Source organism: Daphnia pulex, chromosome 10, assembly GCF_021134715.1.
Source record: "Daphnia pulex isolate KAP4 chromosome 10, ASM2113471v1".
NCBI classification, from domain to species: domain Eukaryota; kingdom Metazoa; phylum Arthropoda; class Branchiopoda; order Diplostraca; family Daphniidae; genus Daphnia; species Daphnia pulex.
The window spans coordinates 16294754-16321170 of record NC_060026.1 but is presented as its reverse complement, the minus strand read 5'-3'; the positions used below and the strand labels follow the sequence as shown (position 1 = coordinate 16321170).

General features: G+C 40.3%; 6 protein-coding genes and 3 long non-coding RNA genes across 14 annotated transcripts; 5 read left to right on the top strand and 4 right to left on the bottom strand.

Moving 5' to 3' along the window:
• Positions 1 to 359: 359 nt before the first annotated feature.
• Positions 360 to 9796, bottom strand: LOC124206327. Of its 4 annotated transcripts, none has more exons than XR_006879680.1 (7): positions 9575 to 9796; positions 9366 to 9511; positions 9061 to 9305; positions 3452 to 3645; positions 1954 to 2057; positions 1718 to 1898; positions 360 to 1638 (listed from the first exon to the last, which is right to left on the bottom strand). It is a non-coding gene; the product is annotated as an uncharacterized LOC124206327 (long non-coding RNA). The 4 variants fall into 4 exon arrangements; XR_006879682.1 differs by having other exon boundaries at positions 3463 to 3645; XR_006879681.1 differs by having other exon boundaries at positions 1949 to 2057; positions 9636 to 9776.
• On the top strand, positions 2649 to 4322 carry LOC124206325 (caprin-2-like). 2 transcript variants are annotated; one of them, XM_046604068.1, is made up of 6 exons: positions 2649 to 2785; positions 2905 to 3130; positions 3226 to 3288; positions 3359 to 3409; positions 3482 to 3634; positions 3723 to 4322. In XM_046604068.1, exons 1-6 carry the CDS (start codon positions 2768 to 2770, stop codon positions 4190 to 4192), a joined length of 981 nt encoding a protein of 326 aa, XP_046460024.1. In that variant the 5' UTR covers positions 2649 to 2767; the 3' UTR covers positions 4193 to 4322. The 2 variants fall into 2 exon arrangements, with proteins under 2 accessions (XP_046460024.1, XP_046460023.1); XM_046604067.1 differs by having other exon boundaries at positions 3720 to 4322.
• On the top strand, positions 5639 to 6831 carry LOC124206326 (serine/threonine-protein kinase/endoribonuclease ire-1-like). Its single transcript, XM_046604070.1, has 3 exons — positions 5639 to 5911; positions 5976 to 6472; positions 6547 to 6831. Exons 1-3 carry the CDS (start codon positions 5700 to 5702, stop codon positions 6657 to 6659), a joined length of 822 nt encoding a protein of 273 aa, XP_046460026.1. The 5' UTR covers positions 5639 to 5699; the 3' UTR covers positions 6660 to 6831.
• Positions 9797 to 10504: 708 nt separating the features above from the next.
• Positions 10505 to 14117, bottom strand: LOC124206324 (importin subunit alpha-1-like). The gene is made up of 11 exons (XM_046604066.1): positions 13959 to 14117; positions 13730 to 13895; positions 13411 to 13666; positions 12928 to 13348; positions 12538 to 12864; positions 11847 to 12353; positions 11604 to 11779; positions 11384 to 11514; positions 11090 to 11322; positions 10852 to 11021; positions 10505 to 10788 (listed from the first exon to the last, which is right to left on the bottom strand). The coding sequence occupies exons 1-5, from the start codon at positions 14029 to 14031 to the stop codon at positions 12539 to 12541; spliced, it is 1242 nt and encodes a 413-aa protein (XP_046460022.1). The 5' UTR covers positions 14032 to 14117; the 3' UTR covers positions 10505 to 10788; positions 10852 to 11021; positions 11090 to 11322; positions 11384 to 11514; positions 11604 to 11779; positions 11847 to 12353; position 12538.
• Positions 14118 to 14897: 780 nt separating this feature from the next.
• Positions 14898 to 15536, bottom strand: LOC124206323. Its single transcript, XR_006879679.1, has 3 exons — positions 15312 to 15536; positions 15101 to 15198; positions 14898 to 15009 (listed from the first exon to the last, which is right to left on the bottom strand). It is a non-coding gene; the product is annotated as an uncharacterized LOC124206323 (long non-coding RNA).
• A 591-nt stretch (positions 15537 to 16127) lies between these two features.
• LOC124205442 (mucin-2-like) lies at positions 16128 to 19960 on the top strand. The gene is made up of 8 exons (XM_046602885.1): positions 16128 to 16349; positions 16414 to 16477; positions 16547 to 16620; positions 16723 to 16829; positions 16922 to 17057; positions 17121 to 19320; positions 19397 to 19530; positions 19613 to 19960. The coding sequence occupies exons 1-8, from the start codon at positions 16224 to 16226 to the stop codon at positions 19790 to 19792; spliced, it is 3021 nt and encodes a 1006-aa protein (XP_046458841.1). The 5' UTR covers positions 16128 to 16223; the 3' UTR covers positions 19793 to 19960.
• Positions 19961 to 21284: 1324 nt separating this feature from the next.
• LOC124205435 (secretory phospholipase A2 receptor-like) lies at positions 21285 to 23330 on the top strand. 2 transcript variants are annotated; one of them, XM_046602881.1, is made up of 8 exons: positions 21285 to 21411; positions 21472 to 21557; positions 21623 to 21737; positions 21863 to 22342; positions 22414 to 22521; positions 22626 to 22708; positions 22796 to 22910; positions 23017 to 23330. In XM_046602881.1, exons 1-8 carry the CDS (start codon positions 21300 to 21302, stop codon positions 23256 to 23258), a joined length of 1341 nt encoding a protein of 446 aa, XP_046458837.1. In that variant the 5' UTR covers positions 21285 to 21299; the 3' UTR covers positions 23259 to 23330. The 2 variants fall into 2 exon arrangements, with proteins under 2 accessions (XP_046458837.1, XP_046458836.1); XM_046602880.1 differs by having other exon boundaries at positions 21288 to 21411; positions 21469 to 21557.
• On the bottom strand, positions 22640 to 24366 carry LOC124205441. The gene is made up of 2 exons (XR_006879314.1): positions 23928 to 24366; positions 22640 to 22941 (listed from the first exon to the last, which is right to left on the bottom strand). It is a non-coding gene; the product is annotated as an uncharacterized LOC124205441 (long non-coding RNA).
• Positions 24367 to 24912: 546 nt separating this feature from the next.
• On the top strand, positions 24913 to 25821 carry LOC124205437 (complement C1q-like protein 4). The gene is made up of 2 exons (XM_046602883.1): positions 24913 to 25147; positions 25218 to 25821. Exons 1-2 carry the CDS (start codon positions 25037 to 25039, stop codon positions 25716 to 25718), a joined length of 612 nt encoding a protein of 203 aa, XP_046458839.1. The 5' UTR covers positions 24913 to 25036; the 3' UTR covers positions 25719 to 25821.
• The last annotated feature ends 596 nt before the right edge of the window (positions 25822 to 26417 follow it).

Below are 26417 nucleotides of genomic sequence, written 5' to 3'. Positions count from 1 at the left end.
AAATGTGAAACTCTTTTGAGCGGGGGAATGCCCTAATTCAAACTAGATTCGTCTCGTTGGTTTCCAAAATCAATTGAAAACATCTCTGTACTAAATGATTTCAATAAATGCGCTCAAGCCCATACTTCTTGTTTCTAGCAATAAAAAATAGTACGTGAAAACCAATCGTGTTATACATCTTTATCTTGTGCTTGACATAAGTAAGCACTGTTCATATTTTTTTGAATATTTTGTTTATTTGTTCGCCCACAAAGAGATTGATATTTCCCGATCAAACAATTTTTCAATTTGACACTGACGAGGTGACGACAATATTATTATATAAACACCATAAAATGCCAACAACTTTTTATTTCCTCTTTTCTGCTGGGATGGGCTACATGATGCACACAAATACTCACTACGCGCACACGGTCAAATATTTTTTTGTGACTTTTCTTTTAAAATCTGGTGTGTGTGTGATGGAATGTGGGACGTCGCAAAAAGGACGGAGATATTTTTCGTTGTTGACGGGAAAGGAAACACGAAATTAAACAGAATGAACACGCAAAAGAAAAAAAGCAACGGCGCGGTTCTTATCGTCGTTGAATGGGGTTGCAAAAGCAAATAGTGGGAAGTCAAATGTGTGTACAGAAACAATGGAAATCATCATCAATAGAATTTCTTGTTTTCATTTCTTTTCGTCTGACGGGTCATGAGGGGAAGGCTGCACAAGTACACAGTCAACTCTGCCCCAAGTCAAATTCTCTCAAAAATAATAATCAGATTTTAAAAAAAAAAAAGAAAAATGCATTTGATTATGTGTAAACAGGAGGGTATAAGAAGGAGGGGCCGATTGGAATGTCGATTACACTAGCATCATCTGAAAAAATATGACTGTCGTTTAAAACCTAATTTGGAAATCATCAACACAGGTGACTTCAGCCTGTGATTTAAATTGCCCCGACCCCCGCAAATCAAATCCGTCCAGTTTGAGATTTTTAAATAATCCAACCCTTCTTTCAGGACGTGGCGAGATTTCTTGCCCGGCTATTGGCTGGGGACCACCTCGCTAGCCTTGAGCGTTTGCGTCTGCTGCTGGATGGCGCTCTTCCTCACTTTCGACGTTGATCATTTCATAACGATTCCGTTCAGACTCGAATAGCTCCGGCTCGTCTGCAACAGCTCCGTTGTTTGTTGCTGGTCTGGTTGTTCCAGCGATGGATTCTCCCCTTCCATCGGTTGGGTCGGGACGGGCGAAGAAGCTGAAAAATAGAAACAGAGTCGACAATTAAAACGAAAGTATAATTAATAAAAGGAAACTGGAATTGTTTAATGCTGTCGGGCCATTCGTGTTCGCTGCTGTCGCCGCAGTTGATAGGCAAACTGCTGGCGGATGACGTCTGTCTCTGCAGAATGGCGCCGGGCAGCTCGGAATTGTCAGCGTCAATTTATTAGAAAAGTTCATCCTGACGTATAATTTCTCCTCGACGCAAACCAAATGCTGGACCTTTCTCAACCTGCTCTTGAGACAAATCAAATTTCATTAAAGAACAATTAAAACAAAAACGAACCTCAATAACGACGGCCACTAGAGCCAACCACTGGGCCTCACATGTGCTGTGAGGAAGCCATCGACCAACTTCTTGTCGTCTTCAACTTGGAATTGAAAATCAATGAAACAATTACTGGAAACTGGCAAATATTACAACCAGCAGTGGATTACAGAAAAACATACCAACGTTGATAGCATCAGCTTCGTACCAGATGAACTCGGATGAACTGAACTGGTTCACTCAAGTCCATACTTGGAGAATCGCCACTTTCGGTTTTCTTCTAGATTCTACAGAGACTTTGTGACTTTACACGAGATTTGAATTTGTAATCAGTTCATTTTTCACAGTCACCTTGACACGGGTCTGTTAGAAACTGATCAGCTTTGTACCAAAGAATAGAAGGCTTTATTTACCTTACATAGATCATCTCCTTCCATGGATAAAAGACAAAGTTCTGAGCAGGTCGAAAGTGAAAGAAGTTGTCCAAATGTCAACTCAACTAAAATGAGTTGATTAACAGGTCTAAAGCAAATGGAAACGTAAAGGGAATAAGACTCAAATGGAGAATGCACGAATCATCAAGTTAACTAAAGAATCGAAATTAATTTGTTTTTATGCGTTATAGTTATTTTACAGTCTAGAATAGAATTGCCTGAAAATAAAAATTGTCTAAATATAAAGCCACTAGTGATTGAAAGAATGTCGGATTGGGTACTGAGTTTGTAACAGAATATCCTTTTTCGCTGATTGGAAACTGTTAAAAATCAATTATAATTTACAAAAAATTTGGCGGCCAATCAAGATTCTCTTTTGGTCAGATTTTGGATCCATAAATTTATTTTAACTGGTTCTAATATCATTATCTATTCTAATGGAATAGATCGAAGACGAAGACTTTGCAAGACATTTCGTCCTTGATTCTTTTCATTTGCATGTCTCGAACACGTACGAAAAAAAGGGGGGGGGGTGGTCAATGAACTCACGACTACTCCCGCTTTGTTTCAGTACTTGACACAACCTGTTATAAGCTTCTGACACCTTATTTGTACTCTGATGTCCCTAAAGGAAACAAGGGAATATCTAAAAAAAGACGACACATTTGCAAGATCTTCCAAACAAGTCAAAGAAGAGTCGGACCTATAAAAGACGGGACAGACTCCTGAATTTCACACGCTCGACGACGGTTCAGTAAGCAAGTAGTTCGATAATCTAAATCAATCTCGATCGCAACTATGACCAACTTAATAAAGGTAAAGAATTCTTTAAATTTATTGTGCAACCTACTTGAATAGCAATATATAAGCCATTATTTGTCTTTAATAACTATAACCTTTGATAAATTCTGTGTACGTGTTGACGGATTCTATAGTGTATTTTGGCCCTGTCTGGTTTGATGACCTCTTTTGCCTCCGTCCAGCTGCCGTCCAGCACCAATGGCTTCCAATCCTCTCCCTTCAATTTTTACTATCATGCAACGCCCCCGACCCTAAACTCCCCAACCTCTGAACACGACATGGCCTATCACGATTACCCTACATCAACGCTCTTGGGGCGACACATTGTAATCCTAACAATAAGCCTGAGGGATTGGAGAGGTAAATTTAGATTTTAAAAAATATGTTTAATCAATAGCCTACGTTATAGCAAAAATACGTCAATTTAATTGATACTGCAATGAGTCATTTTGCAGATACACAACGCCAATTGAACGAAGCCCTGGCCGGGATTGAAACTTTAAAAAATGAACTGAACGGTAAAATAGCGAATAACGTCATCATATAGTTTGAATCGCCATTTTTAAAAAATTAACCATTTGTTTACAGTCGTTAAACAAGATGCACAAAGTTCAAAGTCCAAGATCGAAGAATTGACAAGTAGGCCTATTCCATTTAAAAAGATATATATTTTTTTTTTACCTTCAACTAACCATAAAAACTATTTGGCAGTGAGTACGGCCGCCTCATCCATCGGCAGAATGCCCGGCTCATGCGGCGACCTCCAGCAAATTGGCCACAAGAAAAGCGGATTGTTTTCCATCATGGAAAGCAACAAAATCGTAAACGTCTATTGCGATTTTACTAAACCATCAAACGATCCAGGTGCATTTTATCTAAAAAAAAAAATTAAAAATTATTAGAATAATCAACAATTTCGTGTAAATGAAATTTTGTTCACGCAACAAAGCAGCTTTGCAAAAATGGATCGGATATACGGACGTGAAATCCCTCCCCACCTATTTCTACGCTCAGAAAAGAAGTGATTTCTCGACCTTGGGAGTTGCAATTCCATTCGAACTCGAGACACTCAACGTCGGCGGAGCCATGGATATAAACACAGGCAAATTCAAAGCACCACGCAAAGGAGTCTATTTCTTTGTCTTCAGCGGAGTTGGCGTAATAGCTCCTGGACGTGGTTTTCTCGATGTGGGGTTGATGGTGAATGGCGTTCACTTCGGGAGAGCAAACTGTGATTCCAATACAGGCAATGAATGGGAAACTCTTTCGTTCCAGTCGACGATCCAACTCAAAGCGGGAGATTCAGTTTGGTTGCAGATCGTAGGCCAGGAATCTCCAACAAACATTCTGACAGACAGAGGCACTGATGGTCAATTTACCCACTTTTCTGGTTGGTTGCTACAGGAAGAACTTTCTCTGTAGTCAAACTCCCATTTTCTTACTTTTGGAATTCTGGTGGTGGTGGTGGTGTACGGTATTATGGCGCGCCATTTACGACAACATTTGTTGGCACTGTCAAAGAAATCTAAAAAAATATACACGGTGAAAGGAATTAGATCGTCTTCACTCGCATGCCGGTGTAGAGTTGACCAATTCCTTGACGGGGGATTTCATTGCCCTCTAAAACGAGTCCGTCTTCTTTGGTTTACCCTTTGATTTTGTTTTTCTTCACGTTCTTTACGTCAACAAGAGGTTGCCGTATTCGCAATGTCCTAGACCTTTCGCCATTAAGACCAATATTGAGGAGAAAATAGATGTCAAGAAGAAACTATAAATCTATAAATCTAAAAAGCTAGGCAGCCTCTCAAAAACCGCGCAAGTATTTCTGCCGAGACATTGCAATCGCCATAAAAGTGTATACCCGTTTGAGATCAACTGATAATTAAATGCCAACTGAAAACTAAAAATTCTAACCACATAGTGACTATCGTAAACCTGAGAGAAAGAATTCAACTTTGCCGCTTGACGAAAACTTGAGACTAATAAAAGAAATACAAATTTCGCCAGGGCTTTTATAAGTGATTTGTACACCAATGCTGCTGCATCAGCAGAGCATTAGACGTCAATCAGAAAGAAAAACAAAATTTGCTGCGCGAGACTTGAAAGAAGTTTTCGATCGAAATTAAGCCAGAAAGAAGACCACAAGATCTTGACGAAAAGATAGACGATTGACTTTGGATTAATAACCATGACCCAAAAAAGGTCCGTCTGTGTTCGGCTATTACACGACAATGTGGAAGACTAATTTCGGGCAATATTGGCAATAAAACTCTATTGAGAATGGCGATATTGAGCTGTCGACAATTTACAACTTGTGATGGAACGCCATCAACCACAGGAAACCTTGGGGAGCAACGTCGAAATTCCCGGCACGGAATTGATTTACGATTATTGCTCTTTTAAAAATATAGTCAAGACCGCGGGCAAGACTTGTTCGTGCCATCAAATGACATAATGAGGAAAAGAGAATGAAAGAGAGTTTCCCCCTGGCAGCAGCGCCAAACCTTTTCCAAGAACGAAAAGACAACCAGAACGCAAGGAAGTCCTTTCACGAACGTGGAAAAGAAAATCAATCCAACTATATAGGGAATAGGGATGGAACTCTTCGGGTTCCAAAAAATGAACACGAAAACACGCGCGTGAAAAAAGTCAAAGAGGAAATGAAATCGGGGCAGGGAGCTAATTGACAAGTTAATAAACACGCAGGCAACCGCACGAGCAAACCCTGATCTATATTGTGCTGCGTCGATCCATTTAAGCTATAAACAACACCGAAAAAAAAAGAAGAAGCCATCAGCGGATCAGCTGACACAGAGATTCTTTTGGAGAGGGGCGTGACCGGATTGCGATGGAAAGGCAAATGCTCGATCGCCATCAGTTGGCGAGTCAAGCAGTCGAGTCTCGACAGCCGGGAGCGACAGTCGAGAAGATGGTGAATAGTATATCCATAGACAGATGCAAGTTGATAGGGCAGGGCTGTTACGGGTTCGTTTTCGAAGGAACATGGAAGGGCAAAAAAGTGGCCGTCAAGCGAATTCAAATCGAAAACGTTGAAAACAACCAAGGAGAAGAGGCTCTGCAAAATCTTTGTCATCCAAATGTCGTCAAGCTTTATCACGTTGAAAGCGACAGTGATTTCAGGTGAATATTGATGCAGGTGATGGCTCAATTTAATAACTGAAATAATTTGGTTTTACCCAATCAGAATTTATGCGCTGGAACTGTGCCAGGCATCGTTGGATCAAAAATTCTTGGATGAGACGAACCCGAAAAAATACTGCGGACTAATGCCCCCAGAAAAAGAAGTTTGCCTCCAGTTGGCCAAGGGATTGGCACACATTCACGAAAAGGGATTCATCTACTGGGATTTCAAACCCCAAAATGTCTTAATTCATCCGACTGGAGGAAAAGTCTTGATGAAATGGGCCGATTTCGGACTCAGTAAACCAGGCAACGAGAGAGGAAGTTACTCGACGACAGAGCACAACAAACGGCCAGATGATTGGTTTGCCCCTGAAATATTGATAATAAAAGAAAATTTGGATCGGACGACTCCCCTACGTCAAGAAGGAACCGTTAAAAGTGACATCTTCTCCGCAGGTCTCATTTTCGGCTATTATCTTTTGAAAGGGCGTCACCCCTACGGCTCACAATTCTATATCCCAACCAACATTGTCAATAATAAGCCAGTCAATCTGAAAGGTAGGCCAATACATGTTCCATTACTTAATCTATAGATTTCAATAACTAGCAATAACCACAACATATCATTGTAGCCATAGAAGAGCAGCAACAACCCATGTGGGCCATCATCATGGAAATGTTGAAGAACAATCCCAACGAGAGGATTTCATCGGCCGACGTCGTAAAAAGAATCACCAACATTTAAAAGCAAAAACAATCGACACACTAAAAGTGATTTTTTACCAGCATATTTCCTTTCTTTCCCTTCCTACGGATTGTGCATGCTGACGAAAGAGGTGTCACTTGTATTTTAGTTCTTTTTTATTTGGGTCGGTTGAGATTACATTTGTGGATTTTCTCATTCCACTTTTTGGGGACACGGCGCGGATGCTGCGGCTAATCAAAAATTTAATCGCCGACGGTTGACGTTGGCGATAAATACCTCCATCCCTGAGAGTCTAATGGCTGACGGGACGTTCACACTAAGATTTTCTGGCGAGTTTTGATTTGCAGTGTGCTGGACAGCTGGACTGCAAGAATGGGAACCCAATCTCGCCAAGCGTCACGACCGGCTGTCAGACGATGCTGTTTTTTGGTCTTTTTCTTTTCTCTTTCTCTTTCTCTACGTTTCTTCTTACTCGTCGTAGTCTTGCAGTTAAAATAAACAACGGCGATTGCACGTCTCACACGCAGTCAAGGCCCCAACTTTCCCCCCCGGGCGCTGTCTCGTGTCCGACTGTCTGGTCGATTGGGCAGTGGACGGATCAGAATTTAACAACAACAAATCAGAGGTCGCATATCACGTCAGCAGCCGAAAATTTCTCCATGTCTGAGTCTGAGTGCGTGCCAACAACACGAAATAGCCAAGGGGAGAAAAAAAAAAGCTTTTTTGCATACTAATAAGCGCTCGGGATCATTAGCTTTTTTGCGGATTCTTCTTACTGGTTTCCCCATTTCCGAACGAGGCGGCCACCACACACAAAAAAGGGGAGAGAATCAAGAGCTGATCATTTAAAATTCACAAAAAAAAGTAAAAGTAAAAGGGGAAGCGTTCAAGAAAACCAAGGAGAAACACCAACTTCACTATGAAATGACTTTTTCAGAGTGACAAAGAAAAAAGAACGAAAAGAAAACAGCTCTCAAGCGGATACCTGCGATGCTTTGAACGTTACGTATTTCGCCTCTGGGCGTTGGATAATAAAAGAAAGGACAGATGACCTTATTGGAAAAAGACTGTGGCCAAAGCAACTGACACGACACGACCAAATGAAACGACCCACTGTCCAAGAAAATGTTGCAATCCCCAAGAAAATGGCACGCCGACATCATCGCCGATCAAGTTTCATTCACAGCAGTCGACGCAACTCGAAAGTGACTGCAGCCAAGACGTTCCATCACTACGGTATGGCATGGCCACCACTGCCCCAACGGTGTCGCTCTAAATAAAAAGTATAGTCGAATTCAATTTGGCGCGACTGTAGCACCACTCTGAAATACTATGCCACCTATTTCGTCCTTTACCAACTCGTGGAAGATCTTGAGAAACAAGTTCCATCAAACAAAAATAAACAACTTGGGAGAGTCTCAAAACTATCGCCCATCTTCCATTCGAAACAAGCTCAACATTTTTGCCCCGTCTGCAGGCATTCACGTCTGCGGGTTCGGCACTATCGAAAAAGGCGGCCAAACAATTATTCGAAAGAGCTGCCAAGTCAAGTGGTGATTGACTGGGACCGGCGGAGAAGGCCACATTCAACTGTAATCGCTACGAAGAGTAGTATATACATGAGATTATTGCTAACAATCGACCAAATAACCGAAGCCGACACGGGGCTGATTGGCGACTTGAAAGAAATCAATCAGAAAATCATCGAGTTACTCCTCAATCATCCAGACGTGGATGTCAACCGCTTGGACAATGCCGGGCGAAATGCGCTGGATTAAGCAATGAACAACAAGAAAGGGCACGGCGAAAGAATTGCCAATCTGTTGAAAAAGAAAAGCGCCGCGGAAAGAGAAAACAAACAGGATGCGAAGGTAATAATGGGAGTCAATCCTACGATAAATGTTCCCCATCAAATTCAACTGGCAGAATTAACGGACGTCTTTGAGCTACTCTTGAACAGTGAAGCGGTGGGTGTTGGTTATTGCGACATCCGAGAACGTTTTTTCTATCCAACCAATGTGTGCCCTGTTAACTCTTATTCAATTCTTCTTCATCCGTCTCTACCCAATAAGAAAAACGAATGAGGCCCGTCTGAGAAAATACGGGGCAGAGGAAGAATCACGAACTGCTGTCTACCCATTTTCTTTCTAGTATTATATCCTAACAAGAGATTAGGATAAAAATAGGCTAATAAAGCATTTTCACCTACGGTAACCCATTGGGACTTGGATATCTTAGCGGAAGTTGTTATTAGTGATATACTTTGGTGTCAGACTGCATTAAACGCAATATCCCATCCAGAATAAACAGCATTCGTGTGGAATTTTAATCTTTGATTTAAACTGGATAGAATTAAGCAACAAAAAGTAGCCAGTAAACCCTATAGATAAGCTCTACTAGAAGTTAATGTCATAATTCAACCCCAATTAATTGTCCTGACCTTCAGAAATTCGGTGTGTAGCTGTGTACACCTGCACAACGGCCTCCAGACTTGGGACTATACTTCAGCAAAGTATGTTTTCTTCAACTCTCATCGAGGAAGTGGCCCTGGATCCTCCAACTGATGGCCATGATGTGGAGTCGAGAAAGACAGGAGACAACTCGAATGGCTGCCACAAAGTGGCCATTCTTCTCTTAACACCACCACTTAACTATCAACTCGCTCTCCAAATGTTGTTGGCCAACCTGGAAGAATATAACTGCATCACACAAATGACAACGAAATTTGAATGACTGACATATTACCTTGGACGACCATTTAGCCTCTTGAGGTTTATTCTAAAAGTGTGGTGCCTTGAATGTCCAGCACCTTGTCCGTGAGCCAATCAAGCATGGCGAGACGTGACCAACTGCCACTTCCATAGGAACGCCAAAAGCAAAAGCAGAAACAACTGTAAAACAAAACCAACCGAATTATAGCCGGTGAGAATTCTCGACTGTTGAGTTCGACTTACCAGTTGAATAACAAAAAGAATTGACGTTACAACAACAAATCAGGAGAAGCAAAATATACACCTAGATGCTCCTTCAAAATTAATTTTCATTCTTGCCCATGTCATACGTCACAGACTACCAAGAAACAGATAATATAAATAAAATCAAGAACTTTAAGCATTTCTCAGAGACGACAGTAAAACGATGCGTTCGAACTGAGGCTCGGTGACCAACTAAGAGTCTGAGACGAAAGTGGGTAACGCCCCTTTGTAACAAAGAAACGAGGAGGAAGGGTTTGAAAAGCGGCGGCCATCATGAAATTTTTTCTCTCCCTTCCTCCTCCACCACAACCAGAACTAACTCAAATTTGCATATTTCGACTAAGAATAAAAGTCTTACAAACAAATTGCCGAGTGTAGCGATAATTTTAATATTTTTCTTTTGTTTTTAAATTGGGCGGGAGGGTACATTTGATTTAGGCGGGAGACAACCTAAATACGAATAACATGGCAGCTGACACTTCTTTCTCCCGACTTTTTCCATGACTGTGATTAAAACAAAGAATAATTCTCCCACTGTTTTTTACACAACTGCAGATTGAAAAATAAAAACATTTGATGCCGTGCAATTTTATTTGTGAGTCTTGAAGATAACACGGCTTCATAAATATGCATTTAAATAATCTTTTATAATAAACTACTAGCATTAATAATGTAACAATTGCCAAATCATTATTTTTAATTCAAAGCAAATCTATCCAACTGGAGTTATGGTTATCGGTAGTGGAGCTTTAGCATTGCACACGCTAAATGGGAAGGGGCTCGGCGTGCAACTCACGACGATAAAACTGCCAGTGCCGGACTTTACCTCAGTCTTTGTTTCTGTGTCAAAATGAAACGTTTTTGTCATTATTTAGCCATTTGAATTTTGAACAATATTTAAAGATTTACCTGTTCTAAATGTCGTGTAGGTCACGGTAGTCCTGCCGAACAAATTGGCGAGGGATAGGGCGGAGAAAAAGATGCGCTGTTGTTGCTGTTGAAATTCTTGCTGTTGTTGGAGTTTCAATTGGTCTTGGTAGAGACTTGGGTGAAGGTAAGGGCTCTTGTTTCGGCTGCCAATAAAGGAGTACATGGGATGAGAAGAATGGAGTCCAGGGTGGTGGCTGACTATCGATGGATTACGTCCGGATGGAATGGGTTGAGGCAACATGACCAGTGGTGTCACTTCCATACTAATTGAAGAATACAATTTTTTTGCAATCAGATTTAAATTAATTTGCGAAAATAAAACTTACCTGAGGGTTTTTGTAGGAACAAATTGATTACGATAGTATGCATTCGGGAAAGCCAATTCGATGGTATCGTCATAATCTCCGCCAAATAATTGAATTTCGGGTTTTTCAAATTTGAAATTGCGGCGACGACGACAAGCACCGGTGACGTTGACTAATCTTCCACAAAGATTCTGCCAGATATAATGAGCATATCAAATATTAACTGAAATAGTCTAGAAGTTTGAAAAGTTCGACTTACTTGGCTTGTAGATGTAACAGTCACGGTAGTAACGCTCGTGACAAAAGCAGTACCCAAATAAGCTTCCACTTGAGCGCAGTACATGAAAACCACCACAAATGTAGCAGCAATAATCCAAGCCAATTGAGTTGAAATACTTTGAAGATGCATGGCGACTAACTTGTCTGCACAGTTCGGAGACTTTGCTTCTTCTGTGACTTGCACTAGTCTTCCAGCCGCTATTTGTACCGTCTCTGTTGAGTAAACATTTTTTCAGTAATACAGCTGTCGGTAGAATTTTTTTAGGTCGTCCACCGTTGTGCAGTTTTTAAACTGTTTATTCAATGTGCAATGAACGTCTTCTTCTGCTAAATAAACGGAGTAGTTCGAATGTCTAACTGTGAATGTTTTCTTCCGAAGTTGGCTACTACTGTTCGGTCATTCATCTATCAAACGTTAGACAATATTAAACTTGTTGGACATTTGCAGGCAACAGCTGTGCAAGACTATTAGCAATCTGTTTAGCATACTATACCTGTTCTTCGTAAGTTAAACGCTGTGTAGACAGCCATCTGTCCGCTATGTAGACAGCCATCCGCGTCGGTGAATGAGTATAGTTTACACACGTACTAATTTAGAGACTATTCCGGCCGGAAGTATTATTCTGAATGACTGACATAAAGTGGCTGACAGACTGCTACTATACTTTTTCTAGGACAAGAGTTTCATTAGTTCATCGGCTCGAAAATTTCGAGGGGGAAATTCCAAGACGTCATACCTGATGTTGATGAACTGCAAAGAAGTTATGCTGGGAAATACCGAAAACAAACCACAATTTATAGGGGAATGCAAATATTTAAAATAGTTTACTTCTAGCTATTAAAAATTACTTCTTGTTCTTTAATAATAAGTCGTACAAGTGTTGTAAGTTGTTAATAATTACATCTACTGACCCAATGCAAAGTTGATCCGAGTTTTTTTGTATTTTTCATCGCGCATTCAGAAAGAGGACGGCGTGTGCAGGGACAGAAATGAAAGCAAATGGCGACTTTCAGTTTAAATTTTTTTTGAAAAATCTTAAAAAAAACGCACAATGGAGTGAGGATAGCGTGGAAAGAAGTGAAAAACATATTTACCGTTTGTAAAGGCAGAAAAAAAAAGAATTTTAAATGACAATTTACAATGAGAAACCTCCTTCCGGGGGCTTTTTGAGATGGCTGGTTGTTTAATTCGCAATGGCCACTCTGCGATGTAGATTAAGCCAACTTGGAATCTGCATCCCTCACTGCCGAAAATAAAAACAAAAAACCATGAATCGAAAAAAAGAAAGGGATTTCAAAATAAAAATAATGTTTGAATATCTCAGTAATATGGTGTAGCTGTCATCACAAACACTCTGAATGTGAACAGTTGCTGTGATAATCATCGAAATAAAACCGAAAAGAAATGATTAAAAAAGAATCTTTTACGTCAGTCTCTTCTCCCCGTACGTCTTCTCATCTCCACGTCAAATGGAAAGTACTGCTCCAGAATGGCCAGGGCCTTGTCAGAAATCTCATCATCGTCGTGGAGATTATGCAAAAGTTCGATGCGATCCAGGACATAACACTCTTCGACGTGAAGGGAAACATTCTCCAGATCGCCCATTGTTTCGGCTGCGGCCAAAATATTAGCCAAGCCATCCAACAGGACCGAGATAGTCTTGCTGTCTTCTTTGTCCTCAAACAAAGTGTACAGCGGAGCCATGACACCAACAAACAAATGTTGCAACAAAGCGATCTGCTCGAAAGTGCCACCTGAAATTGAGAAGACAAAGTTTAGAAATATCAATCAGCACCAGCAAAACTGAAATGTATTACCCGAGGTGATGTTCGTGATGACCCAAGCTGCTTCCTTTTGGCATTCGAAATCGCCTTTGCCCAGCACGTCCATCAACGGACGAACAACGTTGTTGGTGATGAGAGCTTGGATCTGGATGGCATTGCCAGCAGCAATTTTAGACACGGTCCTTAGAGTGGCGGTAATGACGGCCACTTTAGTGTTGTCCAGCAAAGTGATGAGCTGAGGGACGATTCCGGCGTCAACAACTTCTTGAATAAGTTCGTTGGGGCTATCAGTGAGGTAAGATAGAGCCGAGCAAGCGTCGACGAGAATCTCCTCGTCGTCGTTGTGAATAAGCTGGGCCAGGGCGGGAAGAAGCAGTGGGACACTGGGCGGAGGAATCTTGTTGAGACACAAGTAGGACAAAGTCCAAGCGACGTTACGCAATAATAATGTATCCTAATAATAAAATCACTTATTAAATGTTGAAATGTATAAATTAAATTCAAAACTAAACTTACTAAGGTGTAGGGTTTAATCAAGGCGATCAGAGGATTAATTATGCCTTGCTCGATGACGTAATCTCGAAGCTCTGGTCCGTCTACGGCGATGTTACCGAGAGCCCAGACAGCTTGGTTGGCCACAACTGAATCAGGTGAATCCAAGAAAGATATTAAACCACCAACAGCCCCAGCACTGACGACAGCTTTGGTATGATCAGATGTGCCTGATGCAATGTTGCCGAGGGCCCTGACTGACTCAAACTGAAGATCAGGACTAAAACAGAAAAGCATCATGTAATGAAAGGTTTGAAAACCAAGTTATAAAGACACGAAATACTTCTTGACACGGCTGAGGAATTCTACCAGCTTGGGAACAACATTGGCATTGATGAAGATGTCAATGTGTGAATAACCCATGGTATCCGAGCTGGGATACCTGCTGAGGAATTGACGAACAGCGTAGGTTGCAGTCATTTCCATGTTTTCATCACCACTGTTGATACCTACATGATAAAGATTCATATGAGAATACAAGCTACATAGAAAACAAAAATACCCGCACATACCATTAACTATGTCCTCGATTCTCATGTTGGTTGCAGCCATACGATAACTATCTCTCAGACTATGGATGTCCATTGTTTAGCGTTCTAGCGTATTTACTTGACTGTAGTTTCGGAAGTAGCTACTAAGCCTACTGCCATTAAAAAGCAGACGACATTAGTTCTTTTAAGAATATCCATGTGAATTCATCGATCGATAGTTAAAAATTTAGAGATTGATAGTTAAAAATCGATTTCACCCGTAATCCAAACTGCTCAAAATTCAAAATAAACCTTGGACATTTCTTTTTGAAATTTTCTCATTTAGGAATTAGGTGCAAATTAATTTGTGCAGAATGGTACAGACAGAGACATAGTTCTGATTTTCAGAATTCATCATCAGCTACTAGCCTAACCAATTCTTGACCAAAATTATTTGCTGTAGGCTTTTTTTTTCTTCGAGGAGGAAAAATGTTATTTTTTTGTAAGATTCAATTCAAGCCAGAAACCAAAGCCTAACTGTTTTCCCAGGCAATGAAATATGCCCATCAACAGACCATAAAATTCAAAAATCAAAAGCTAAACATTGAATGGGGATTTCATACCATGTTTGTTGATAATTAAAGTAGTTTATCGCTCATTCAGAAACCAAGGTCTGTCATAGCTCGTCTCTCTGTTGGTTTGATGCTGTTGATTTTGGATTGTTAAAACAAAACATTAAACGACTTGCATACTGGCAGTTAACCTGCTGCTTCTTCAAAGATTGGCTAGACTATTTTTTAGCAAGAATAACTTCTGGGAATAGTTATATAATAAAGCAAGCTTAATGAAAGAAAATATCAAAAGAAGAAGGTTGAGACTTGAGAGGTCAGCAGTTTCAAAAGATGGTAGTAACCATTTTATAGCAGACCAGCACTTTCTGGATGCATTCTCATCGATTACTTGAAAATTGTATAGGCTTACTTGATTGGGCATTTTCCTGCAGAACCTTCAGTTTGAAACAGTTTTCAAAGTAGAGAAAGAAATCATCTTCATTGTCCGGTTTTCCTGACACAGTTTGCGTTTTGTTTTCCAACTGAAAGTAAATAAACGGCAAATTTTAATTTTTAAATCTCTTGATATAATCAACTGCAATAGAAAAACCTTGAACAAATTACTTTGATTACCTTGAATCAACAAATTGCCCCTATTTTAAATTGTTCTGCCTTAACAATACACAAAAGTCTTGAACCTTTTCTTTCTTGGATCCTGGTGCTGCCGAATTCTATGAGTATAACATGATTAGTCCATCAAACTTGAATTCAGCCATGAAACAATTCAAACGTGCATTTATAAGGGACGCTTTTCAAGCCAGTTTTGTTAACAACAAAGGGATACCTTAAAAGTGGCCGGCAAAAGGCAAGCTTCTCACGTCACGTTTAGCTACGCCTTCTTCTCTGATTAAACAAAAAATTTCTTGCTTTTTATGGTTTCATTTGACTCGTAATTTTAATACTACGAACGAAAAGGTTGAAAAATTACACAAGTCACGGACTGGGTAACTAAAACAATAAATGAAAATTGAAAACTAATTTATGTCACACGCCAAACGACGTGCCATCGTTTTTTTTATTTTAGTCGTCTGCTAACTGCTAACATATCGATTACCTGTTTACCAACGATTCAACGAACTAAGTCAATTAACGATACGACGAGCGCCGAAATATTTTATAATAACCAAATTCTAAATGTAATGAAAATTGTTGGCCTAGTTTCACAAAACGATACAACCACTTATATTTCAGTCGGGGATTCATTTCAACACAGTCGCAGCTGCATTGGATTGAACATATGTGCGCCACTTCTCCGACGTCCCTGATAAATTGTGTGTCGGCGCTACACTGTCGCTATACATGCAACTCGAATAAAGTAGAAACACGAAGCGCTCACATCTGCATGCCTTCTGGCTAATACGGTCTAATACACTCCGAGGCTAATGTTTATAAAACCAGTTCTAGCTTATACACATCCGGTTTGCTGCTCCGTAAATGCCTTGGTAAATGCATGCATAGACGCGAAGCAACCGATGCTGTTGATCGGAATGAATTTCATGACATGTCTGTCTGCCATGCAGTTTCGTGGAAAACATGTGCGACAAGAAATTGTTCGAATGCCAGATACACTCGCCGCTTTGGATTTCGTTTACCACAAGTTGGATGCTGACACGTCGACGAAAACGAATAGTCACGTAGACCAGTGCGTCTATCGAAATCCCATCGACACCTTTTTGCCAGGTATAATTCTGCCCCAATGCAAGTAAGAAGGGTATTCTCTCATCAGGACTCTCTCATCGTGGTCGTATACCGGTCGAGTTCCGTCTGCTTCTTGTTTTATATATACACTACGCCAGGTTATACCATGCGTCTTACTTTATTGGTAATATCAAGCATTTCGCAACAAAATATTTTCGAAATTTCTCATTTTCATAAAACGACATTAGGCCGCTAGTTTGGTTGGCTTCGTCGTATTCGTCTGTCCGAAATCAATCGACAGACATGTACTAGGTAATACAAAACGGCTTATAAAATAACTCTTTCCAATAGCCTAACTTTTAATTCAATTTGCGATTAAAGTGAGGCTGAAAAAACCACCCCAGATTTCAATCATCAATGGAATCCCAGCTCAAGCCGGCGATTTTCCTTTTATGGTATTTAATTTATAACAAGTAACGTCACGCGCGTAAAACAGCGGCGACATTTTCAATTTTATGACAAAAATTACAAATTCAGAAAATATTTCCCTTTTTCAGGCTAGCCTATTATTTCCAATTAATACAACAGCCGGCTTATATCGCCTATGTGGTGGAACCTTGATCGCATCGTCTTATATTCTTACAGCAGCCCATTGCGTCGACGGGTAAGGCATCACGAACGCTACAGACAACTTCACATATTGAAAACGTTTTGTCTGACAATGAAATGAAAATCATTTGATTTGATTTATTATAGTCTGCCCACTGATACTGGGAATGGCTACGTGTTCATCAATACATTGAACATAACTGGCGGAGGACCCGGATCCCTCGTTAGAAGGGTCTCATCATATGTCGCACATCAACAATTTTTCATGAATACGACTCATATTGTAAGAATAGCAATATGCCTTTTGTGTCTCCAAAGAGAATCTAATGAAATATTATGCTAACAGTTGAACGACATCGCCTTACTGGTGTTAAATCAAGCAGTACCCGCAACTGCTAACATTCCCTTTGTTCAACTTCCAATTGATCCCGACTTGACAACAACTACAACACAATTGCCAACAACGACAGACCCTGTAACAACGGATACAACTTTAATATCAACAACAACAATACTATTTTCGACAACCACACTACCAACGACAACGACCGAATCGCCAACTACTACAGATGCAGAAACAACTACAACCACACTACCAACGACAACAACCGAATCGCCAACTACTACAGATGCAAAAACAACTACAACCACACTACCAACGACAACAACCGAATCGCCAACTACTACAGATGCAGAAACAACTACAACCACACTACCGACAACAACAACTCAATTGCCAATTACTACAGATGCAGAAACAACCACAACCACACTACCAACGACAACAACCGAATCGCCAACTACGACAGATGCAGAAACAACCACAACCACACTACCAACAACAACAACTCAATCGCCAACTACGACAGATGCAGAAACAACTACAAACACACTACCAACGACAACAACCGAATCGCCAACTACGACAGATGCAGAAACAACTACAACCACACTACCAACGACAACGACCGAATCGCCAACTACGACAGATGCAGAAACAACTACAACCACACTACCGACAACAACAACTCAATTGCCAATTATTACAGATGCAGAAACAACTACAACCACACTACCAACGACAACAACCGAATCGCCAACTACTACAGATGCAGAAACAACTACAACCACACTACCGACAACAACAACTCAATTGCCAATTACTACAGATGCAGAAACAACCACAACCACACTACCGACAACAACAACTCAATTGCCAATTACTACAGATGCAGAAACAACTACAACCACACTACCGACAACAACAACTCAATTGCCAATTACTATAGATGCAGAAACAACTACAACCACACTACCAACGACAACAACCGAATCGCCAAGAACTACAACCACATTACCAACGACAACAACCGAATCGCCAACCACGACTACAACCACACTACCAACGACAACAACTCAGTCGCCAACTACGACAGATGCAGAAACAACTACAACCACACTACCAACGACAACAACCGAATCGCCAACAACTACAACCACACTACCAACGACAACGACCGAATCGCCAACTACGATAGATGCAGAAACAACTACAACCACACTACCAACGACAACAACCCAATCGCCAACCACGACGGATGCAGAAACAACTACAATACCAACGAGTACAACCACACCATCGACGACAACAACTCAATCGCCAACGACTACAACCACATTACCGACGACAACAACCCAATCGCCAACGACAACAACTCGATCGCCAACGACAGATGTAGAAACAACAACATCCGCACTACCAACAACAACAACCCAATCGCCAACAACGACTACATCCACATTACCAACGACAACGACCCAATCGCGAACAACCACCGCACTATCAACAACATCGACCACAACACAATCGCCCACAACTACAATACCAACAACAACCACAATATCTCCAAAAACCACACTACCAACAACACCAATACCAACGACTAAAACCACTACAACAAAAACAACCACAACATTGAAACCCACGACCAAAACAACTACAACATTAAAACCTACAACAAAGACAACTACAACACTGAAACCTACAACAAAAACTACTACAACAAAAACAACCACAACATTGAAACCCACAACCAAAACAACTACAACATTAAAACCTACAACAAAGACAACTACAACTCTAAAACCAACAACCAAAACTACTACAACACTGAAACCTACAACGAAAACAACCACAACATTAAAACCCACGACCAAAACAACTACAACATTAAAACCTACAACAAAGACAACTACAACTCTAAAACCAACAACAAAAACTACTACAACACTGAAACCCACGACCAAAACCAGCACAACATTAAAACCCACATCCAAGACAACTACAACACTGAAACCAACGACAACAAAAACGACAGGAAAACCCACTACTAAAAGTACACCAATAAAGTCTACCATCACAACTCCTAAACCGTCAACGTTAAAAACAATAAAAACAACCACCAAAAAACTTGCAGCTCATCTAAGAGCTTTCAGTTCTTATTCGAACCAGTCGGCCGTCATTACAGGATGGGGAGTAACATCCAGTAAATGCATTTCTTTTTCTGACTTTTTAAATTTCCATTTATATAAGTTTCCTTACAACAATGAATCAATTTAAAGGTGGAAGTAACTCGTGGACGTTGCAGAAAGCTAACGTCACCGTCTACGACAACACCGTTTGCAATCAACAGTGGCGTCAATTCATCGGTTCTACACAATTGTGCGCTGCCCAATTGAACACAGCGACTTGTTTCGTCAGTCTCTTTTGCCTATAACTATTCATTTCATCAACCAACCGCGTTATTCACATAAACAAACGATTGATTCTACTTGCAGGGAGACAGTGGCGGACCGCTTCTCGTCAACGGCAATGTTCAAATCGGCGTTGTCAGCTTCGGTAGCGCGAACGGATGTGCCGATCCTGCCCATGTCCCCGTGTTTACTCGCGTGTCCGCTTACCTTGGCTGGATATCCGCCACGATGGCCAGCAACCCACCTCCAGCATCAGGCAAGTAAAAAACCTACGAAAAATGGACAAGCCGGCCGCATTTAATCTAAATATTATATAATCACATATTATTCAAATATAAAAATTATTCTACAATATCAAGCATTTGGGTTTTTGGATGTGTGGCAATTTAAACATATATCTATGGCGTCAATACATTTTTTTAGTGAGGCTAATCAGGCTATCGTTATAATGTTAATTCAATAATTGTTGCGAAAACTAATTTCATGAAGTAAAATATGAATTTAGTCAATTTACTAAGGTGAGTCGAAAATTTTTTTAATGATTGAAAGATTTAAAAATTTTGTGTCTGCTAGCAAAGAAATGCAAATAATTTAGCAAAATTCCGCACCTATGATAGTAATTAAGTGTATACTAAGTTCTTCCCAAAAAGGAGGGACTGTTAATGATTCACTACTTTAACACGATGCCCATGACTGATGGGACAAGATGCGCAAAAAATGATGCAACATTAACAGAACCTAAATTAACTAGCAAATCAACAGTTAATATAGCGCTAACAACATCAGACTTAACGGCAACACTACATCCATTCCTTTCTTTATCTAAGCACTGAAAGAAACATGTCGACTGGCTAAATAAGTTATACAGCACCTTGCAATTTAAGCCAATCAAAAGCGCAGAAAAATGTAATTCGACAACTAAACTCTACAAGCAAGTTATGACTTGGATCCGATAAAAACCTACTGGATTAAATTCAGGATTCTGCTAGAGTAAAATATCTCGGTAAATTACAGACTAGAAAGAATAAATTCTAAATCCCGCTTTTCACCATATAACTAATGTTCCTTGCATGCGAAACGAGGAGCTTAAGTTCACACAACAGCATCCACCGACCTAGGAAAATGTTGGTTCAAGCTCCGATTACACAATAAATACCATTTAACACTGCGCCGCTCAACTGTCACTTGTAATCAAAACTAAACTCGACCGGTATCATAACGAAAATACCTACCGAAGGTAACTCGCCTTCCGCCAAAAATCTAACTCGTGTTGCATTTAATCTTGCCTATATTTAAGAATTGATCTGAGACTTTTAAAAAGAATAAGAGAGACGTGCTTAATTCACTCGAATTAAAAAGCTTGCATCAAAGTGAGCTCCGCAATTAAGATTTAAAACTGCGTGACAATAGACATCACATACGGACCATGGCCTAATTTACGTCAAGGCCCACTACAAAAACCTTGAACTAGGTGAGAGAAAAAAAACATAGATTACTGACTTTGCACAAGTTCGTACTTGTAAAATAATAAGGAAAACTTTTATTATGTACAAACCAGGGCAACTGCGCTCCGTCATGTTTCACAAGAGCAATTTCCGGCTCGAATAGGCACACTTGCCGCCTTAACCACCTATTGGGAAAGTGTGAAAAATAAAATAAAAATCTGATAAAAAGTTAATTTCTAATAGCATAGACGCTGGTCGCCGAGTATAAATTCTAGGCCTAGGTGACTATTTGGGGCATAGTTCACATTCACGGTCGAATAAGGCGCATGAAAATGAGTAGCAGTTACTTTTTCAAAGTCTTTCTACTTGCCACTGCGGTCGCCGTTTGCCAGGCCGGAATCGTATCAGCAAACTCTCTGGGAAAAGTCGAAACAAAAGGTAAAAAAATTAAAAGAATCAAATTCAAACAGTCAAAACTTATTTGAGCAAACGTAGCAGCTGCTTGTCCAGGATTTCTACAAGGCAATACTGCAGTACCTTGCTGGACCTTGAACGGAAAGTGCTACTGCTTTTCAAAAACAAAGGTCGGTATTTCTATAGTCAATTCATTAGTTGCACCTAAAATTATATCAATTAATTTCACCATTAGCGCGTCAACTGGTTGGATGCCGATAAATTCTGTAGGGTAGGCGGGATGACTCTGTTGAGCCTAGAAAGTAAAGAAGAGGATCAAATGATTAACAACCACATCAAATCCACATCAGGTCAGAAATAATCTAAAAATTAAAAAAAGTTATCCACTTTTAAGGTTTTCAAATCACATCTCACATTTCATTGAACAAATTTCAAAACGAAAATTAATCTCGACGTACACGATATCATTTCACAGAATTGAGTGACGACTACTACTGGATTTCGGGCAAATTCTCAAACAATCGGTGGGAATGGGCGAACAATGAACCCCTGACTTACACACACTGGTACACAGGAGAACCGTCCTACAATCAAGCTGGAATAAGTTTCGTTTACATCAACTATTTGTTTCCCAACGGAATTTGGTTCGATGAATTTGGGTCGGCCTACATTCTCTTCATTTGCGAGTCAATTGACGATGAAACAACAACAGTCGATACCCATACAACAGAAAAAGACGTCCCAACTGATTCAACGACAGAAAAAGATGTTCCCACTAATCCAACAACAGAAAAAGATGTTCCCACTGAGCCAACAACAGAAAAAGATGTTCCCACTAATCCAACAACAGAAAAAGAAGTTCCCACTAATCCAACAACAGAAAAAGATGTTCCAACTGAGCCAACAACAGAAGCCGTCGAGCTCACAACGACGAAAGCTACAACAATAGAGCCTGGTACGACAAGAAAATAAAACTTTTCGATTAAATCAAATTTATATAACACCAAATTGATATTACCAAAACAGTGTCGACTACCACCGAAGAAAGTTTAGAAGCGACGGCAAGGCCTGAAGAAATAACCACAGAATCCTCCGAGACGACTACGACTGCAGGAGAGACGACACCCACGCCATGTATGATAAGAATTTGTGGATCAAATGACTTTTAATTAATCGCCTCGTCAATTGATCACTGGGCAATTTGTCGCATGAAAACTAATTTCAATTCCATTTACTAGTTTTCTGCCCCAAGTATCTCCAAGGCAACATAAGCATGCCCTGCTGGACACTGAGTGACAAATGCTATTGCTTTTCCAAATTCGTAAGTGTGGTCCTAGAGCATTTGCATATCTTTTACCGACTAGGATAACCATTTAAGCTATGGAATATTATTGATTATGCTTGAAAGGTAAGAAACTGGACGAGGGCTGATACTTACTGTAAACAAGCAGGCATGACTCTGCTCAAGATAGAAACGAAAGAGGAAAATAATTTGATCGTCTATCACCACACACACACGCCAGGTGAGCCATTGCATCTCATTTCCTGGTCCACCTAAGAAAAGAAATGAACAAATCAATTTGAATTACTTTTGAATTAATTCTTAACTTCATGGAAACACAAATACAGGAATGACTAAAGATATTTACTGGACTTCGGGACGATACTCGCAAGAAGGCAACAAGCGATGGGAGTGGGCAACTACACAGCCGTACCAACAGCTGAGTTACACAAACTGGAACCCAACCAAACCTGTCCAACCCGATTTCAACATGCCTGGCTACTGTATAGACATTTCCTTTTTTCAAACTGGGCATTGGTTCGACGGTCTCTGCAGTAGCAATATGAAATTCATTTGTGAATCGAAATAACGACCCAGATGAATATAACTTAGCATTAGAAAGAAATCAATTTTGTTTAATACACAATTTGGCATCAGAAAATTAAGAACTGCTTGAACTACGAATTAGAATATAAAGCGAAGCGAATGTTGAGTTTACAAGAATTTTGAGAAGAAACATCTTCGAAAATGTGCAAATTTTCTGTTATTACAATCCTTCCCTATCCTAAATTGATTTGCGGTTCAAAATAAGCTACTCACAAAAAGATCTTCAATCTCTGAAGACATGAAGAGGTTTCTAAAACAAAAAGAAAACACAAATAATGATACATCACAAAGAACGTGCTACGAGAATCGGTCGTGTGGAAGATAACGCATCTAGTTTGCAACTTTAAACGAACGAGAAAATAAAGCAGGGAATCATTTGGTTGTAAACAAAGCTGATAAAGCAAGCACTAAATGCCTCAGAGCATTTCTATTTCAATCTGATGAAGTCTTATCTTATTCTGACATGAAAAATTTAAATAGTGCACCAGACATTACTGTTACTGATTGTGAAGGAATATCACAGACTGGCTTCAATGAAACAAATTCGGATCTGGTGGATATCTGAGCAGAAGCAGGGATTCTTTAGTAAGGGAAAATTCTGTGATTTAACGAGCCTTTGTTAAGTAAAATAGCACTGCACCATTCCTCATACCTATTAACGGGTACACATCCTTATGATAAGATTCAATTCAAGCCAGAACTGTAAGCCAAAATGTGGACAGGAGATGAAAGTTTGCCAATCAACACACCATCAAATTCTAAAATCAAAATCAAAACTTTTAATATTCCATACCATGTTTGTTGGTAAATGTATGATGTGCAAACTTATTAACAAGGTTTTTATCCAGCACTAATCCAGCATACCTAAAATATTACAGATAAGACATTAAAATGTAGGAAAAATTGATATCATTGATACATTTGCAACATCGAGAGAAAATTAAAAATTGAGGAATATTAACTTAACTCAGGATGACTGCACACGTTTTGCTAGTGAGGCCACGCTTATCAACAGGCCCATCACGCCCAGACCACCTTCAACAATAAAAGTGGCAGAGTGCAGACGACGCCATAACTCACTTTCGCGCCCATTCTCGCAACTTACAAGGTTGTGTGGTTTCGTTAATTAAAAATCATTTGAATTTTGAATTAAAAATGCTTTTTTACTTGTCATAATTACTCACAAATGCAAACCTATAGACGAGAAAGGAAAAAAAAACTGGACAATTAAAAACTAGGATTGAGTTAAGATTAAGTTTTATTCAGCGTTTCTTATCAACGTCAAAAGACCAAAACTCTTTTTTTTTAAATTACATGCCCACTCGAAAAGTAAACCTATTTAAATTTAAAATGATAAACTTGCAGATAATGTTTGTATTTGTTTTCTTCACTCTCCAAAACTGAAACACAAAATAAACTAGTGATAAAATGAGCCCATCAGTGTGAAACCAAACAACTGACTTGAGAGTTTAAAGGTTTGACAATGGATCATGTCTCAACGCACCCATCAATCGTTTCACTTGTTCCACGTGAGTTGAAATTCATTTCAACCTTTGGTTTGTGTATTCGTCTTCGTTTAACTCACTGATAATAGCCATGGACTGTATAAAAACAAGCTGGGGCTGTCCAGTATATTGACATTTGATGCGTATCTTATTGATGGAAGGGGAGCCGATAGCTCAATATAAGTGGCACTGTACATTGTCGTTGATTGCTCATTCAGGAACCAGGATTCGTCACTCTCCAAGCTGATCAGCAAAAATGGCTCGTCTCTCTGTCGGTTTGATGTTGGTTTTGGCTTGCTGGACGGCAAGTTCCAGTGGCGCCGCCATTTCCCTGGAAGACAAACTGGAGCAACTGACTAACAATTACGTAAGTTTAATTTCAAAGTTTCCCATGCTAATTTACAACATTATTTTAAAATATTGCCAAATATAATTAGAATGAAATGAAACAAGAACTGACGTCGAAAATTGGCCAACTGGAAGCCCAAATCCAGGGAAGAGCTCACCCAACATCGCCCGTCTATTTCTACGCCCAAAGGAGCGCACCGTTTTCCACCAAAGCGGCCAAATTGCCATTCGATACTCCCGTTCTGAACGCTGGAAACGCCCTGGACGCAGCCAGTGGGACGTTCACAGTCCCACGGGCCGGCATCTATTCCTTTTCTTTCACCGGAATGGCCAATTTCCCTGAAACGACCGGCGTTTACGTCTGGCTCTCGGCTTCGCTTTTCTTGAACGGAAATGTGGTGGGATCGGGCGAGGTGGACGAGGCCAACACGGTGGCCGATCAGTGGAGTCCCTTGTTCCTGCAGGTGACCCTCAGCCTGGCGGCTGGCGATCAAGTTTGGCTGGAAATCGATTACGATACGGCCGGAATTGTTCTCCACGACGACGCTGATCACTACACTCACTTCAACGGCTGGATGCTGGACGAATAAATCCTCTATTCCATGTACATACTATTATCCAGGTTTTCTTATTCAGCAGGAATGTGTATGCGTGTAGGGACTTGGTTATTACAATACACCTCAAACAGCAACATCTAAAAACAATTGAAATCTCTATAAGTTAAAATAATGAATTAAACTGTAAAGCTAATGTTGGACAAAGCAAATTAGGATTAAGGCTGGTTTAAGACATACATGGATTATTAGGAAAAGGAATAAAGAAATGACGTGGGATAATAGAAGTGCTGGGACGCATATTTGTCAAAAACGTTTAGTTTTTCCAGGATGACAACGTTTAGCCTCCAACCGACAGACATTTCCAAGAGAAACTTGAATCCAGTTTGCGAGTGATTTGCTTCTGGTTGGTCTGAGCCACATCCCTCGTCGACCATATGATTAAAACATGGAAGAACGACTTTCACAGCAGCACTCGTGGCAGTGAGGGACGGTAGTAGACTCTTTCAAGTGACACAGGATTTTTTCACGAGTTCTTCCATGCGTTCCCTCAGCATTTTGGACATTTTGGCCACTCTTCTTCGGAAGACGCCCAGCACCGAATGGCGTACGAGAGATGGATGGCGATTCCACGCGAAATGAATTTCTGATGGTCGGACCCACGGCGGTATGTGAAATTCTTCGTTTCTTGATGGCCAGAATGGAATGATCCTTGGTCAACGAAAAAATGGCGGC